The sequence below is a fragment of the Eulemur rufifrons genome, chromosome 6 (genome assembly GCF_041146395.1).
Source record: "Eulemur rufifrons isolate Redbay chromosome 6, OSU_ERuf_1, whole genome shotgun sequence".
Lineage (NCBI taxonomy): Eukaryota > Metazoa > Chordata > Mammalia > Primates > Lemuridae > Eulemur > Eulemur rufifrons.
The window spans coordinates 103692351-103708451 of NC_090988.1; the positions used below are offsets into that span (position 1 = coordinate 103692351).

The 16101-nt window shown below is 59.1% G+C and overlaps 2 protein-coding genes across 7 annotated transcripts in view; one reads left to right on the forward strand and one right to left on the reverse strand.

Annotated features, from left to right (window-relative positions):
- DEAF1 (DEAF1 transcription factor) overlaps window positions 1-6758 on the reverse strand; it is a 42288-nt gene extending 35530 nt beyond the window's left edge. For both annotated transcript variants that reach the window (XM_069471853.1, XM_069471852.1), the window contains exons 1-5: window positions 6463-6758; window positions 4112-4209; window positions 1410-1539; window positions 987-1133; window positions 377-516 (exon numbers count right to left, since the gene is read on the reverse strand). In XM_069471853.1, coding sequence (XP_069327954.1) covers window positions 377-516; window positions 987-1133; window positions 1410-1539; window positions 4112-4209; window positions 6463-6751 — 804 coding nt within the window. In that variant the 5' untranslated portion in view covers window positions 6752-6758. The remainder of the gene's footprint in view (window positions 1-376; window positions 517-986; window positions 1134-1409; window positions 1540-4111; window positions 4210-6462) is intronic.
- Window positions 6759-7274: 516 nt separating this feature from the next.
- Window positions 7275-14124, forward strand: TMEM80 (transmembrane protein 80). Of its 5 annotated transcripts, none has more exons than XM_069471857.1 (5): window positions 7275-7302; window positions 10079-10098; window positions 10874-10967; window positions 11052-11144; window positions 13104-14124. In XM_069471857.1, exons 2-5 carry the CDS (start codon window positions 10093-10095, stop codon window positions 13307-13309), a joined length of 399 nt encoding a protein of 132 aa, XP_069327958.1. In that variant the 5' UTR covers window positions 7275-7302; window positions 10079-10092; the 3' UTR covers window positions 13310-14124. The 5 variants fall into 5 exon arrangements, with proteins under 5 accessions (XP_069327958.1, XP_069327959.1, XP_069327957.1 ...); XM_069471858.1 differs by lacking the exon at window positions 7275-7302 and adding an exon at window positions 7362-7543; XM_069471856.1 differs by lacking the exon at window positions 7275-7302 and adding an exon at window positions 7541-7567.
- Window positions 14125-16101: the final 1977 nt, after the last annotated feature.

The following is a 16101-nucleotide window of genomic DNA, read 5'->3' on the forward strand; positions in this document are numbered from 1 at the left end:
CTAGAAGTCCTCTGTTCTTACGAGGAAACTGGAACAGAGAGGAGTCAGGTGCCTACTAGGGTCTCATGTGCCCAAAACGAGCTGCTAGTATCTTAACTTCTGTGATTTCATTTTTTCGCCTTGGACATTCCCCTTTTCCGTACTTATTCCCCGGCAGGCACTGTGAGCTCATGCACCCCTCGCAACAATCCTGTGGGGTCGATGTTGTCACCACCCCCCTGTGGAAGGCCAGGAACCTGGAGGACAGACAGGGTAAGTGCCCTGAGTCATCCACCCCACCTGACCCAGTCTGTGCCTATCCTCGCATCCTTCTGACACCGGTTCGTGCAGACACTGCAAGGCCCAGACACTGCGTGCGGAGCGCGGAGGCAGGTACCTGGATGAGGCACTGCAGCGGCCTGCCTGCGTAGCGGATGCTTCTCTTCCAATCCTTGCTGCTGGCCCTTCCTGCCATGGCCTCAAACTCGGTCGGGCTGTACCAGCTCTCTCCCTGCTTGATGCATCGGCCCCGGCCTCCTGAAACGAAGGTGGCCCATCATGGGAAAGCACCGCCCCTGCGTCACATCCAGCTCGCCGACACCAGGCCAGGCCCTTCTCTGGCCTTCTCCTCCCCTTCCCGCCTGCTGCCTGTGGTCACCACAAGCCCAACCGTACTCCACACCGAGCACCTGCCCGCTCTTGAATCCTTTGTCAAGTCCCAAGCTGACCCAGCGACTACAAGAACAGTTCCAGCCCTGCCCGTCTCCCACCTCTGTCCTGTGGGGCACGATGGGTTCTCAGTTTACCCCTAACACTCTCCGGCTGTCCCCGCCCCGTGCCTCTCCCTGCCTGGGCGTCACCTGTTGCGTCTGTCTTCTTACCTAGTTCTATGTGCCATCACCACCATTTTCCTTTGCCCCAAACTGATCGCGTAGGGGTTCCAAAAAGGAACAAAATCTTTAAATCCCAAGCCACAGTGGCCTGAGTGCGACTGGCACTGCCCTCACCTGAGCCGAGCCTGCTCTTGTACAGAGTGCCGCTGATGTTCCGGCACCGCACGGGCAGCTCGCTGTCGTACACGGAGGGGTCCCAGTTGTATTTGGTTCCACCTTTTTCTTGGCCAGGAGCTAGAGGAGTTGGAGGAGACTGAGGACCTTGGGCAAAGAAAGTATTTTGAAGGTCAGAGACGCTGCCGCGTCACCAGGAAGCACCACACACTCCACCAACGGCGGGTCTCCGAGCTGCTCAGCCAGCCCAATGCAGCAGCACTGTCTTCGTCGACTGCGGAATCATTCCTTCTCAGCCTGGATAAATCCACCTTTTCTCCTTAAATCTATTAACATTTGACATTCTAAATTTACCACAAAAATAAATAAATAGATAATACGTTCTAGATCCCCTAGAGGACGGGGGCATAGGTGCCACCTTACCTGGGGTGAGGGGAGCCGCGGGGCCCTTCAGCCCAGTGGTCTCCACGATGCTCCCGTCTGTGTGCACGACAATCAGCGTGGCTTTCTCGGTATTCAGGCTGTCCCCGATCTGAAGGGCTGTTCTACCAGACTGGAAGTGAGAATATCCATTAAGTCACCTCCCAGGGCCACCCTGAGGCGCGTCACACAGCCCAGCTGATGTGGCCCCACAGCAAGGTCTGCCTATTCGTCACCAAGAAGGGGATGTTCACCCAAGGATCCCGTATCTTCTCCAAAGATGTCTCTAAAAGACTTAAAAACAGAGCCAAGAACAAGAAAATCCAACGCCTAAGTCTGGGTGGTGCTGAGAAAAATGCTTCCAATCATTTGTCAGAGTTAAAGAAGAAACACGCTGCACACACACTCTGCGACTAGGAAACATCCTCACTCCTACCTGCGCAGCACCCTCAAGGTCACAGGTCCAGGAGACCCAGCGGACCCCCCAGGCACAGCCTAGAGCAGCCTCCCTCTCGTGCTGCGTTCCACGAGGCGCTCCGTCCACACGCCCCAGACCGGGGCCTCCTCGCCACACGTCCACGTTGGCTGAATGCTGCCGTGACTGCCCGGTACTTCCCGCACCCCAGCCCCAAACGTGTCCGTTAAGCTGCACAGACCCCTCCACAGCCTGCCAGAGTTCTTGTGCCCACCCAGCCAAGTCACCCAACCAACTGTGGCATCAAGACTCTGTTCAGCCAGCCATGGGCAGACCAGAGACCTCCAGGGCACCTAACCAGAGCCGAGATTCCGGGATGCTCTAATGTTCTCATCATAAGAGTACAAAACCAACTGAGACAAAGTGAGGAAGCAACCTTTTCTTATATCTGAAAATGTCACCATGAAATCAGGGCGCTAGGGCAAGGCACAGTGGCTCACATCTGTAATCCCAGCACTTTGGGAGGCCGAGGCGGGAAGGTCACTTGAGGCCAGGAGTTTGAGATTGCAGAGACCTGTGATCACACCACTGCACTCCAGCCTGGGTGACAGAGCGAGACCTTGTCTCTTAGAGAAAAACAAACATCAGGGCACTCGAACAGACATTTACCATGGCACCTGGGCTCACAGAGGCCTGAGGGGCAATGCCTCAAGAAGGGGTCCACGTGGCCGTGTCTGAGTCACTGAAGACCTGCAGCTCTCTATTGGAGAAAGGACATATTTGAGTTCACGGGATACGTGTGCTCACGGGACGCCCAGCTCCCTGGTGCCAGCGAGTCCTCGGCACCCACAGGGTGCCCTGAGCTTCAGCCACTCCTAGAAAGCGAAGACAAGCCCAGACTCTGCTGCCAGGAAGGAGCCTGAATGAAAGCACAGAGCCGTCACATGGCTGTCATCTGTGTGCCTTCCAACACCTGGTCCCGGAATAAGCCGACTTCCTCCCGTTGCCAGCCAGCCCTTCACTGCACCCCTGCTGCTGTCACTGAGTACGTTTCTGCTTGTGCCATTCTAATGACAGCTCTGCTTTCAGCACACAGGCGTGGTGTCCCAGGCTTGTGACCAAAGCTGAGAAGATTGCTGCCACTAACAGGCGGAAACAGTGTCAGGGAACCCCTTTCTGGAGACCGTGCCCCCCTCGCCTCCAGCATCTGCTACCTGGTAGGTAACAAGGCTGCCTGCCCTGGCTGAGTGACATCCCAGAATCACCGAAGCCTCACATACAAAACATAAAATACAGAATAGGCTGACACAACATAGCATGGAAGGGTTCTGAATATGGGCGTGAATGGTTTTCAGCAACTTTTCTTTTTTGTTTGCTTTTTTGTTTTGTTTTGGGGGGCAGGGTCTCCCTCTGTCGCCCAGGCTGGAGTGCAGTGCTATAATCATAGCTCACTGCAGCCTCCGACTCCTGGGCTCAAGTGATCCTCCTGCTTCAGCCTCCCAAACACTAGGACTACAGGTGCACCACCACGCCTTGCTAATTTTTTTATTTTAATTTTTTGTAGAGACAGGGTCTTGCTACGTTGCTCAGGCTGGTCTCAAACTCCTGACTTCAAGTGATCTTCCCATCTCTGCCTCTCAGAGCTTGCTGGGATTACAGGTGTGAGCTAAAGTGCCCAGCAGCAGTTTTCTTTAGGAGGACGGCCGTGAGGCATGCAGAAAGAACTCTCGTGGGAGACTGGACCGTAAGTGCCACAATGCCACGAGAACAGACTTCGGGGAGGCAAATGCAGTGATTCTCTCAGATGTGCCTGGAGCCGTGTGCGTAAGGAAAGCAGACATCTCCAGCTGCCGGCAGAAGCTGAATTCTGGGTCCAGAGCAGCCTGGAGCGAACCAGAAGCTGGGGGTTCCAGGGCCGGACGCAGGATGCAAGGCCCTCTGGGGCAGACGTCTCCCTGTCCACACAGCTCGGAAGGCTCTTTCCAGTTCTCCCACGTTTTCCTCACTTCACAGAAGCCACGTTCAGCATGCACTTTCCTTGTCGAAGAAGTCAAGTGAGAAAAGACTTCTCAGCTCAAATCAGAACTCCTTGCCCGGCTTTCTAAGGCTTTCTACAGGTGGCTCTTCCTCAGCTCTCATTCCTCACGCCCCAGCACAGCCCTGAGGCTCCTGTGCCCCTCTCGGCTTGCAGAACACAGCAGGCGCTCAAACCGTGGACTGAGTCCTGGAGCAGTCTCAGCAAAGCCCAAGGCTTGAGTGTGGCGCCAGCTACACCCCTCGGAGCACTTACCAGAACGTGTCCTGAGATCGACGCTGCGTTTGCCACTGACGTTGTGAAGACGTTGTCTGCAGAGGCCCCCACGTTGGCCACCGTCACTGTGGTCACCTCTGCAACAGAAGGAACCTAAATTAATGAGCGATAAAAGCCAGAGCACAAACTGAGCAGACAACCTTGCTCGGGTGCCCGACACAAAGCAACTCCCAATCAGCTTTTATGAAAACCAACAATCAACACTTCTAGTCCACAGTCTAAGTCGTCTGGTTCTTTTAGAAAAAAGAGAAAAAATCTGTTCTTCCCCAGTAAAGCCTCTATGCACAGTAAAAACTGCTCCCCACGGGCCAGAGCCAGCCACGGCTCTACCACCAGTCCTCAGGTCGGAGGTGCCCTGCACCTACGGCCTCCTCCAAGGTGGGGACACCTCCTGGACTCGCTTGTGCAGTCCACACAGAGCAGGCTCAAATCCTGCCTCACCTCCTCCAGGGTCCTCCACTGTGGGGTCTGGCCACCAGCATTAGGTGACTGTGGCCTCACGCTCACTGCCACTGCCCATGGTCTGCAACCCCTTCCCCAGCTCCTCTTCCTCCTAAAAAGCACGGCCAACCTGCCTGTACCCTTGGGTGCTGCCCCACCCCACCCCCTACCACACGCATAGGGCTGCACACAAGCACCCCTTCCTCCGGCTCTGCAAAGCCTTTCCTTCATGCAAGTGGCCCCCTTCTGTCACTCAGCATTCCAGAGAGTCCCATGCCCAAGGCAAGCTCTGTTGCACAGCAGGTGCTCAACCGATACTGACTGCCCTGCCCGTACCACTAACCTGGCAATCACCAAACAATACCGAAACTACCTGTTCACTGGCCATCTCCACTGCCAGACCACACCGGGAGCACAGCTAACTCATCCTTGCCTCTCAGCAGGACAACGCCAGCAGGCAGGCAGGCTGGCCGGCCACTCGTGCCAAGGGCACGTGTCTGAACACAAGTCCAAAGACAGCTCAGGCAGACATCTGTCCACGGGTGGCCCCGGACAGGCAGCGTGTCCTGCTGAGTTACTTAAACCTGGAAATTACTTGACTCTGGCAACTCATAATAAAAAAAAAAATTGAAATGTTTTAACACATCAAAATATAAGTATAAAATTTTTCAGAAAAAACATATGTCAATATATTTCTCTTATGTCATGAGGAGCAGCATCATATTTCTCTTCTGCATTCAGAAAATTATGTTCAAAAAGGACAAAAGCCTGAAGTTACATCTTATTTCCCCAAATCACAATGTCAGACCAGAGTTAGCAAAGACAGCCTGCGCTTGCTTTTGCGAGCAGCTCAGCTGACCAGAGGCCCTGGGCCGGGGCAGAACCTGGGCGGCTGGACTCTCCACCCAGCCTGGGTGTGGCTGAACAGTACCCAGAGGGGACACACAACAGCTCCGCTGTACTCGGCACACCAGGGCCAGAGCCCAGTTCCAAAGCCTGCAAAGCTCCTCACGAGAAAAGTGCCCTGGGATGCAGCGAGACGTGGAATGATGCTCCTCCACCAGTGTGAAGACTCAACTTCGAGTCCTCGAGGGACACTCAGGAGCTCCAGGTGGGGAGGGAGTCCAACACGTGGGCGGTCTCCGCTCCCACTGGCCCGCGAGCTGGGACGCAGCTGGGACGCGGGAGGAGCCACCCCACGGGGCATTTGCGGGCACAGCCCCAGGCTCCGTATGTGATGAAGCCTGAGAAAGAGGACGCTCTGTGTGGCAAGGAACTATGAGCGGCACAGACAAAAATGTGGGCCAGCCACGCAGCAGTGGCCTCCCCTCTCCCCCGGGGAGGGCGCTTGACAGGAGCAGCAGGAGGGAAGGGAAGGTCCCGGAAGGCAAAGGCAAGAGGAAGGGTGCGCACGCGTGTGGGTGTCTCCTAGGCCCACGATGCCGGCCCTACCCGGGCCACTGCAGAGCCAAGCTGACCCCTGGCCGGGCTGGGTGGGGACGCTCTTGCTCCCCGCACTCAGGCCACGCCTGACCTGGCCTTTGGCACCGGGGCCTTTCCTGGTGACCACACTCGTCCACCGCCCTCGGGCTCCTCCAGGACGGGATCCACGTCTGACCCTGCCGTGCCATCAGCACCCAGGATGGACCGAGGGGAGGACTGGCAGGGCAGGAGGCAGGTGGTGAGAAGGTTCTAGAGGGGTGCCGCTGAAGAGCAGGACAAGGCGAGGCTGGCCCAGGGAAAGGGACTTCAGGGGCAGGTGTGGGCAGGGCAGGGCCAGGGCGGGCCAGGTGGGGGCGGGCCGGGCCTGCGGGGCAGGTGCGCGCGGCAGGCGGGGCAGGTGCGCGGGGACCGGAGAGGCGGAGGCGGCGGCGCGCGGGCGCACTTGCCTGCGAAGGCGGCTGCGGCGGCGGCCTCGTCAGGGCCGGGCAGGGCCTCGCTGCCCATGTCCATGTGCCCGGGCTCGGCCGCCATCACCGCCACGGCCGTGACCCGCCGCGTCTCGCGCTCCGCCTCCGAGTCCGCGTCCTCCTCAGAGTCCTCGTCCCTGCTCAGAACCGGCTCCTCCGTCTCGCCTCCCGCCGCGGCCGCGGCCGCCGCCGCCACAGCGGCCGCGGCCGCCACCGCTGCCGCCTCAGCCAGGCCCAGCTGCTTTGCCGCCGAGTCCGAGTCCTCCATCCGGACTCCGCCGAGCCAGCCCGAAGGCGCCGTCCGGGGCCGCCCGAAGCGCCGGGCGCCGAGCCCGAAGCGGGGCCCGAAGAGGCCGCCCGAGCCGGGCCGAGGCCGCCCGAAGCCGCCGCCCGAGCAGAGGCCGAAGCGGCAGCCCGGCAGTGAGCCGAGGCCTCCCGCCGAGCGGAGCCGAGCGGAGCCGAGGCCGCTCGACCGAGGCCGAACCCGCACAAAGCCGCCGAGCCGAGCCGAGCCGAGCCGGACCGACTCTGGCTGAACCGAGGCCAAGAGTTCGGAACCGAGGAGGGTCGAAGCTACCCGAAGAAAAGAGCCGAGTCAGTCCGAATGGGTCCGAGGCCTCACGAGGATTTCCGAGCAGCTCGACCCAGGCCCTCCTCACTGCCGAGGAAGATGAGCCAGTTGTCGTCAACGGCCGACAGGGCTGACCGGCTCTGGGCAGACTCTCGACACAGTTTGGCCCAGTAAAGAGGGCCTTGCGCCGCAGGTTTCGTCCACCCCCGTCGCCGGTGAGAGCCGAGTCGGCCCGAGGCCGAGCCGAGGTGAGCCGAACGTCCCCGAGCCCGAAAGTTCCCGAGCCTCGGTTCTCCGCCTCCTCCTGTCCGAAAGTGCCCGAGCGCCGCCGGACTGACTAATCGCGTCTCGGCCGCGGCTCGGACGTCCGCTCCCGAAACGCGGCGCGGTCGGGCTTCTTCGCCAGGAGAGGCGAAAATGGCCGAAGGGGCGCGAGCGGCGCGGGCGGAGAGGCTGCTGGGATCGCGGCGGACCGAGGGGGCGGGGCTGGTAAGATGGCGGCCGCGAGGGGAGGTGAGCTCTGCGGGACCTGCAGGGGCCGGGCCTGCGGGGCGCGGCGTCTCCTCGCTGACGACCCCGTTTAGAGTTCGGTGCGCTCCCAGGGCGTGCGGCCGTCACCCTCGAGGAGCCCCGCCGGGTCCGCATTGGCCCGCGCAGCGGCGGGGCGGGGGGCAGCCCTTGCAGGGCCCTCCCGGCGGCGACGTGGCACCCCCTGGACAGCCGGCCACCGCCGCGCGGCTCTCTCGGCCGCGGGTTCTCCCGGAGCTGGCGGCGAGCGTTTTATTCACGCCGTGAGTCGCGCGCTCGGCCTGGCGACGGCTGTCGCCCGCACAACGTGTCGCGAAGCTCGCGAGTGGCACGGCGGGGCCGGAACCGTCGGCTGTTGGCGTCCGCCCGGGCCAGTGCTAAGTCCTTCTCCGTCCCTGGCCGTCGGACGCGGGGCCCACTCGCCTGCACGGCAGAGGAGGCGCGAACGAAGGCGGGAGTTGTCGCCTGTGCTGTTCAGGGGCTCTTGACGGCGGCTTCCACGTGGCCAAGCCTGTGTCTGTGGAAGTCCCGGCAGTTAGGTTTGTTTGTGTATTGTTCGCAGGAACTAAGTTTATTCCAGAATAGGGTCTCTTCATACACCGTGTCTGTTACAGTGGGGAAAACGTTAGTGCTCTTTTACCCACACGTTTGACTTCTGCCCGACACCCCTGTTCTTAGCCACAGTGTGATTGCGATGAATCATCCAAAGGAGAGTCCAGGGAGCCAGGCCGCGCTCAGGGAGAAGGAGCTCTCTAGGTCTCAGGGGGTTGGGACCGCATGTCCCACGATAACTGCCCTTCGTGTGATTTAAATGCTGTATCACTTAAGGTTTTTAAACCGTTTTTTCCCTAAGCCCCACAACTTCAGTGTGTAACAGCGGGCACCAAGGAGACACATTTGAAAAGTTTAGGAGCTGCCTCTAAGGGAAGGATTGGAAGGGAGAAAACCCCCTAACATGATACTGAGTCTCACAAGGACAGTTACCGAGTCCTGGAAAAGAACAGATCAGGTTCCGAGGGAGCCCTGCCGGCAACGCGATGCAGCTTGGCTCGCCCCTCCTTTGGCATCCTGTGGCCAGCATGTGCCGCCTCTTCTAGCAGCCCCGTTCCAAGTCTCTGTTGCAAATCCCTGTGTTAACCGGTTTAAAACTCTTGCCCGTGTGAGATTCTACAGACTCTGGCACGGAAGGCCCCAAATCTGCCCAGGAAGTCATGGGATGACCCACAAAAACTCACCAAGCCTGAGAGTGTCTTTTCTGCCTTCCCTGAGATTAAAGAGGAAAAGGAACGGGAGAGGCTGTGTTCGGGTCACGGTTGAGCTTGCTGCCCAGCAACAGAGCTCAAGCTCCTTTTTAGGGGAGGTTTTTGCCAAACTCTAAATTTATATAGGTGTATTTATACATGTAGAGACCTGTACACGTCACAGATGTGCAACTGTCATGAACCTCTTTTCAGACAGGCAGTCTGACCCGGGCACGCTCCATCCAGGGCAGGGTCAGTGGAATCTTCAAATACAAAACCTGGGAAGCAGGGCGGGCGCGGTGGCTCACGCCTGGAATCCTAGCACTCTGGGAGGCCGAGGCGGTGGATCGCTCAAGGTCAGGAGTTGGAGACCAACCTAAGCAAGAGCGAGACCCGGTCTCTACTAAAAATAGAAAGAAATTATATGGCCAACTAAAAATCTATATAGAAAAAATTAGCCGGACATAGTGGCACATGCCTGTAGTCCCAGCTACTCGGGAGGCTGAGGCAGGGAGGATCGCTGGAGCCCAGGAGTCTGAGGTTGCTGTGAGCTAGGCTGACGCCATGGCACTCACTCTAGCCTGGGCAACAAAGCGAGACTCTTTCTCAAAAAAAAAAAAAGAAAACAAAAACAAACAAACAAAAAACCTGGGAGGCAGCAGTGAGGCAGGAGGGTGTGCTCAGTCCTCAGCTTCCTGTCATCTCAGGATTGGGGAAAACTGATGCCTGCAGTGGGGGTGTGAGGACATCGTTCTAGAGATCACATGACAAAGATTGGATTGCTGGTTTAGAAAATTCTTATTTTTGCAGGGCTATTGGAGGCAGTAAATAAAATTGCAGAGGAAAGCAAATGTCTGTTATCGATTATGAAAAAAGACTTCTTATAACCCAAACCCGAAAAGGTTTGCATCTAATTATATATGTGTGGCAAATACTCAGAAACCACAGATGAGGAAAGCTGCTGTTTGGGTAGATTTGGGATATTTCTCCTGAGGGAGGCGTGGGTCTCACCCGGCCTGTCCCTCGGCCTTGACGAGATGGAGCTCATCTCTGCACGCCGTGCCCCAGGTGCACGTTCCGAGAGTCAGAGTTTGTCATGTCCTCTCCAAGGGCTGGACGTCGGCCCACCACAAACACTTTATTAAAGATGAGATCAAAGGAGAATGAAATGGGATGGTTCCTATCGATGTTGAGCAAGGCCCAGGAAAGTATCCTGTCGGGATTTGGGCCTCACTGACGACTCTTTCTCTTCCAGGGAGAGGCTCTGCCATGGTGGTATCCTGCTGCTACGTCCCCTCTCCAGGACAGCGCCCGTGCGGTGGGCTCTCCACTCGCCCCCACCGTTTCCATAAGTTGAATAGTAATTCTGCTTTTAAGAGGGAGGGATTTAGGGTCGATACTTTTTCTGAATGGGGCACGGTGTCTCCGTCACCACCTGCTCAGGCCCCTCCCAGGAGACTCTGCCAGACAGGCTAAGCTCAGCAGACTGCCCAGCACCCCAGGGGGATGGTCACCTGCCTCCACCCCAGCCACCAGTGGCAGAAAGATGACAGCCCTTCACTTTGAATGAATAGAGTCATTTTAGCATAAACAAGTACAAAGGACACAAAGCTTAGGAAATTGCTAGTGGATATTTAAGTGCCCCCGGACAGAAATATATTTTCTCTGAAGAAAATGAAAAAAGTCCTTTTTTTCTCTCTCACTTGTAATTGGGGCCAGCTGTCCCCCGGCCAGTCCTGCCTGCAGTCAGTGAGGACTGGGGCTGCCCTGCTCAGACCACTGGCAGGGCTGTCGGGGGGCCGGGGTCTCACTATGGGCCTGGCCAGCAGTGGGCCCACGGCGGGAGCAGGCCCAGAAGGAAAACCTACGTAGGCGGGGAGCCGGTGGCCGGGTCTCCATGGCCACCTGTGGGTGCCCATCTGCCCGAGCCCAAACCAGTCCTGCATATTTGTGGCCATGGAACAGATGGCAGAACCGGCCTCTCCTGCTCAGCCACATGGGAGGGTGCTCCCAAGTCTGTTGGCCTTGAGAACCCTTAACCAGTGACCAGCTCTCTTCGGTTCCTCTTCAAATGCTGTTTTACCTCAGTGGAATGTACTACGCCCTTTATTTCCTGGCCACGCTCCTGATGATTATATATAAAAGTAAGTCATGAACTAAAGGCACGTTGAAGGGGTCATTGTGGCTGCCTCCGGTAACCGCATTCTGGTGTGTCCCTTGCCTGTCAGGTCAGGTGTTCAGCTACCCTCCCGCCTACCTGGCTCTCGACCTGACCCTGCTGTTTGTGATGGGGATTCTGGAAGGAATTCGGTTACACTTGGGTGAGTTGACTGTGAAAACCACAAAGAACCTGTGATAACAGTTGCTCTCTTAAAGGTGCTGAACCTTTAAATATTAATCATTCTATAATATGGTTCTTGGAGATATTTTTATCCAAAATGCTTAACCAGTTGCTTTGCAGGCTCACCTTATGGCACCATTAAGTATTTTCTTTTTTTCTTTTTACTGTTTTTGTTTTTTGAGACAGAGTCTCGCTCTGTTGCCCGGGCTAGAGTGCCATCGCGTCAGCCTACCTCACAGCAACCTCACACTCCTGGGCTCAAGCGATCCTCCTGCCTCAGCCTCCCGAGTAGCTGGGACTACAGGCATGTGTCACCATGCCCAGCTAATTTTTTTCTATATATATTTTTAGCTGTCCAAATCACTTCTTTCTGTTTTTTTAGTAGAGACGGGGTCTCACTCTTGCTCATGCTGGTCTTGAACTCCTGACCTCGAGCGATCTTCGCACCTCTGCCTCCCAGAGTGCTGGGATTACAGGCGTGAGCCACCGCGCTAGGCCACCATTAAGTATTAATTCTTTATTCAGAAGCTTGTCCAAGACACAGGTGCCACTGGAGGCCTCACTGGGAGAGATGCTTCGCGTTTTGGAAGTATATCCCGTAGAAGCACCGGGTGACGGCGCTGGGGTCAGAAACCCAGCCTGACCATCAAATCAGGAGCCCGGAATGTTCACCTGCATCCCCTTCCTTTCCTGGTGGCCTCAGCCACCTGAGGGTCTGTCAGGTCCCCACCAGGGCAGTGAGCCTGGAGGGGTGGGGGCCGCCCGGCCTCCCCCGTCCTGCTCTGGGAGCCCCAAGCCTGCAACCACTTCACGTGCCCTAGCTCAGCCAACTCCCCTGTCTTTAACAGCACAGTCTGTTTAAGCGCACGCTCTCGTGCAAGACGCAGGGGTGCAGAAGTGAACCTTGGAGATTCCCCTTGCCCCAGAGCTCACTGCTCTGACCAGTGCGGCCCAGGCTTCCAGCCGGGCCTCTGCCCTTCCGGGCCCACGGTCACAGGCACACGTACACAGCACATCTGTCTGTCCAGCAGGGTCCTCCTGCGCACAGTGCCAGACAGCTGGCACTTCCAGGGCACTGCACCTGCCAGGCTCTAAGGCCTCTTGCGTGCACACACTGGTGATACCCGATGTACTGCGGGGAAACTGAGGCACATGGGGAAGCTGGGCCCTGCCCTCTTGCCTGTTACCAGACCTGGACCCCACTGGGTGGGTGTACACAGGTTTGCTCCGCCATCCATCCTGCGGAGGGGTGCTCAGGCCTCCAGTGTCGGGCTGAGGTGCTGGACCCACAGCCCCCCGAGAGGTGGCTCTGCTGGGAGGTGCACGTGCTGCCGCTGCGCAGACTGTCTCGGCCAGATCTCCAGGCGGCTGCGGCAGGGGGTAGCCTGGCCCTACGGGCCCCATTGGGGCCACACGGGACCCTCCTCAAGCACGCTGCACACTGCAGGCTCTCGGCACCTGGGGTCAGCAGGTGACTGACCCATTTGTTAAATATGCAGTTTTACTTTTTATAAGTATTTGTGAAATTTTCCAGAACTGGCATTCGCCCAGAGTGAAATATTTTTGGAAGTTTTAAACAGAATCCCTTCAGCTCCACTTGGAATCAGGCAAAGGCGGCAGATGCACTTGTATCGTTTTCCAAACCAAACTCTCCCCACCCACAAGCTGGCCAGAGACTGAGGCCCCCCGTGGTGCGCGGCTGCGTGGGGCTTCCCACAGAGGGACTTGTACCCTGCTCTGTGCTTTGCTCTCTGTCACTTCTGAGTCTGGGGCGGTGGCCACAGTGGGCTTTTTCCCTGGAATCCTCGGGCCCTGGCAGGACGTGGGCTAATGAGCTTGGGCAGGTCCTCAGCAGGGGCTCACCAAGACCCCCTGAGCGGTGGGTCTCAGGAGCGTCCAGCAAGCCCGGCCTCACTGGCCGCTTTGCTCTGCTCTGCAGGCAGCAGGGGCAACCTGACGGAGGCCGAGGGGCCGTTGGCCGCCAGCCTGGCTCTCACCGTGGGCACCGCCCTCCTCTCTGCCCACTTCCTGCTCTGGCAGACCCTGGTGCTCTGGGCGGACTCGGCCCTCAGCGCGGCGCTGCTGGCGCTCCACAGCCTGGAGGCCGTCCTGCAGGTGGTCGCCATCGCTGCCTTCGTCAGGTAGACTCCGGTGCCTGGGATGGCCCCAGGCCGGATCCCCAGCCGTCACCTGCCCCCTTGCAGAACGGGAGGGGCATTTTCCCCACTCATAGGTGGTTTTGGAGGGTTCACCTATTGATTTTGGCGGCGGTAAGGGCAGGACCCAGGGCAGGACAAGCTGCCAGGGGCCCAGGTGTCAGTAACAGCATCAGGGAGGGGTCAGGGACCACCCTGGGCAGCCTTGGAGGTGAACCCCAGCGCACCTGCCCGAGCCCTCTGGAGTGGGGGTCTGTCTTCAGCAGCCGGGCCCCCACTGGCCCCGGGCCGAGAGGGAGCACAGAGCCCTTCAGAAAGGAGACCTCCAGGCTCACGTCCTCCTCCCTCGCGTTCATGGTGAGCGAGGCCAGGCCCCTACCAGGACTTCCGGCCGGGGCTGCAGGTGGGTGGGCCTGGCGCCGAGGCCCCTCAGCACCAGCTGGCAGCCGTGGTGGAACCCAGCACGCTGGTTTCCAAAGGCAAATAAATGCCAACAAGCAGTCGCTTGGTGTTCGGGGTGTCTTCGCCTCAGCAGGAGGCGGAGTGGGGGCCACTGGGCTGGGGGCACACAGCTCCTGCTTCAATTTCGGAGGCTCAGTTGGCTAAAACTTGAGCAGCATTTGTGCTTACGATAAATGAATTCTGTCTCTGTGACTTTTTTCCCATTTCCAGATTGAATGTGAATGCCCCTTAAACAGTAAGCTTTTATTTCATAGCAGTTTTCCTTCATTTGTTTGTATTCGTTTTCTCTGTTTGTAACAACACTATGTGCAATTGTCTAGGTAGTTTCTCATCACCATATGGCTTCAATAAAGAAATCTTTGTACCTCAATGAATTTCCCTAATTACAGCCACCTGCCTCCCCCAGGGTGGGCCCTGGAGACAAAAGAGCACGCCCCACTCTTGCTGGCCGCTCAAGCCCTGTCTGGGCCTTGCTACCCTCCACCCCAAACGCCCTGGACACCTGCCCCTCTGCAGGCCACCGAGGGTGCGAGGCTGCGGGGCCGTCCCGGGCCTCCACTGGGGCCACCTCAGCCGGGGGTGGGCACAGCAGCTGCACCCTTGATGGCCTTCCCTGCCCGTCCTGCTGGGAGCAGTGGGAGTGCAGGATATTTTCTGGGCTGACTTCTTTTGACCCCCCAAAGGCCACAGTGAACAGCAGGACAACCTCGAAGTCCTGCGTTCCTGCCACGTGTGCCCGTGCAGCAAGCCCCACACGCCAGCACCCATGCGGGAAGGGTCGGTGCTCCGCAGGGCCTCAGGCCACCTTCCTCACCAGTGCCCCTGTGCCCTGGGCCCTCACTGCCTGGACTCTGGAAGGACGGGCAGGACTCGGCCCACTGACCCCGCAGAGAGGGCAGGGCCTCTGCCGGCTGGCGGGAGGCCTGTTGCCTCCACGGTTGATGGGTCTGGGCTGCGTGCCCCCGACACCCCCGATCGCGCTGGCTGCATGGAGGCAGTGGTCACTTGTTCATAGGGGACAGGTGGCCTGCAGTAGACAGCGGCCACATGCCACCATTGCCTCCTTGACGACAGGCTCCGCACTCAGCGATCGGACTGCAGGCGCCCAGCGCCGCTGTTCCCTCCCGTGCACGACTCCCACCTTCGGCCACCCCCAGCTCTGCCTCCGGGAAGGCTGAGGGCGCAGGTGTGTGCCCCGTGCAGAGCAGAGTGGGCGTGTTCGCTCCCGGGCCCTGGGTGGGGCAAAGTCATGCGTGGGGCAGGATGACAGCGGTTCTGTGAGATCAGCCCTAAAGGCCAACCGGGAAGCCAGGCCTTGCCTTGTCTCCGGCAGCCACTGGGTCTGGAGGTGAGGGCCACTTCCTGTCACCACTGAGCTCACCTGCCACGCCCGGAGTTCAGGCAGGGAAGGTGGCCCTCTGAGGTGGAGCACCTTCGTTGCCGGAGCGGCTCCCCAGGAAGTGCTGCGTGCCGGCCCAGGGCAAACACGCCACAGCCCTGCGACCCTGCCTTCTGGGCAGCACCCATTTCCTCTGTCCCCACCCCAGGAACAATAGCCGGAAACTTTGGGTCCCTGCATGTGCTTGGGGTGCCCGGCCATTCTGTAGGCAAAGGTTGGGGCCTGGGCCTGACCAGGGGGTGCTGCAAGGAGAGAGCTGTCCCAAGAGGGCACACAAGGACAGCCTAGGCCACGGGTGTCCCCCCCTCCCACCAGACACCCTCACCCCTGAGGGCGTGCCCAGGCTGAGCTGGGCACAGTGCACAAAAAGAGGAGACTTTAGGAGCCCCCGGATTGTGTAGGAGGGCGTCCCCCTCCCGCCTGGGGAGCTCAGGGCCCCGGGTTTCCGGTGGCAGGTGGTACTGCCTTCTGACACCCACTGACAGACCAAAGCCTCTGCCCCCTTCGGGGACCAGATGGGCCAGCTGAAAAGGAGGGGGCTGTGCCCTGTGTCTGGGGCACCTGAGGCTGTGGGACACCCAGCAGGGGAAAGGCTCCGAGCTCCCCCGACCAGACCCCCATAGCTGCTGGGGCACAGCTAGGCCTGCCCAGGGGGTCCAGCTGGTGGGGGGGGGGGTGGGCCTGAACTCTACAGGTGAGATCCGCGAAGGGCCCCCCAAGTGAGTGTTGGGGACTTCGGGAAGACCCAGAGGGTGGAGCCCTGCCGATGGCTCTGGGTGAGGGCAGCGGTGGGGCAGAGCTGGGCCCGGGGCCAGTGGGGGCGGGGTGCCCGGGTCACGCCCGCCCCGCGCGCGCCGCCCGCTCTCGGGTGACTGTGCAACCTGCCGCTCAGGTTCCTCCCCGCCCCGCCCCGCCCCGCC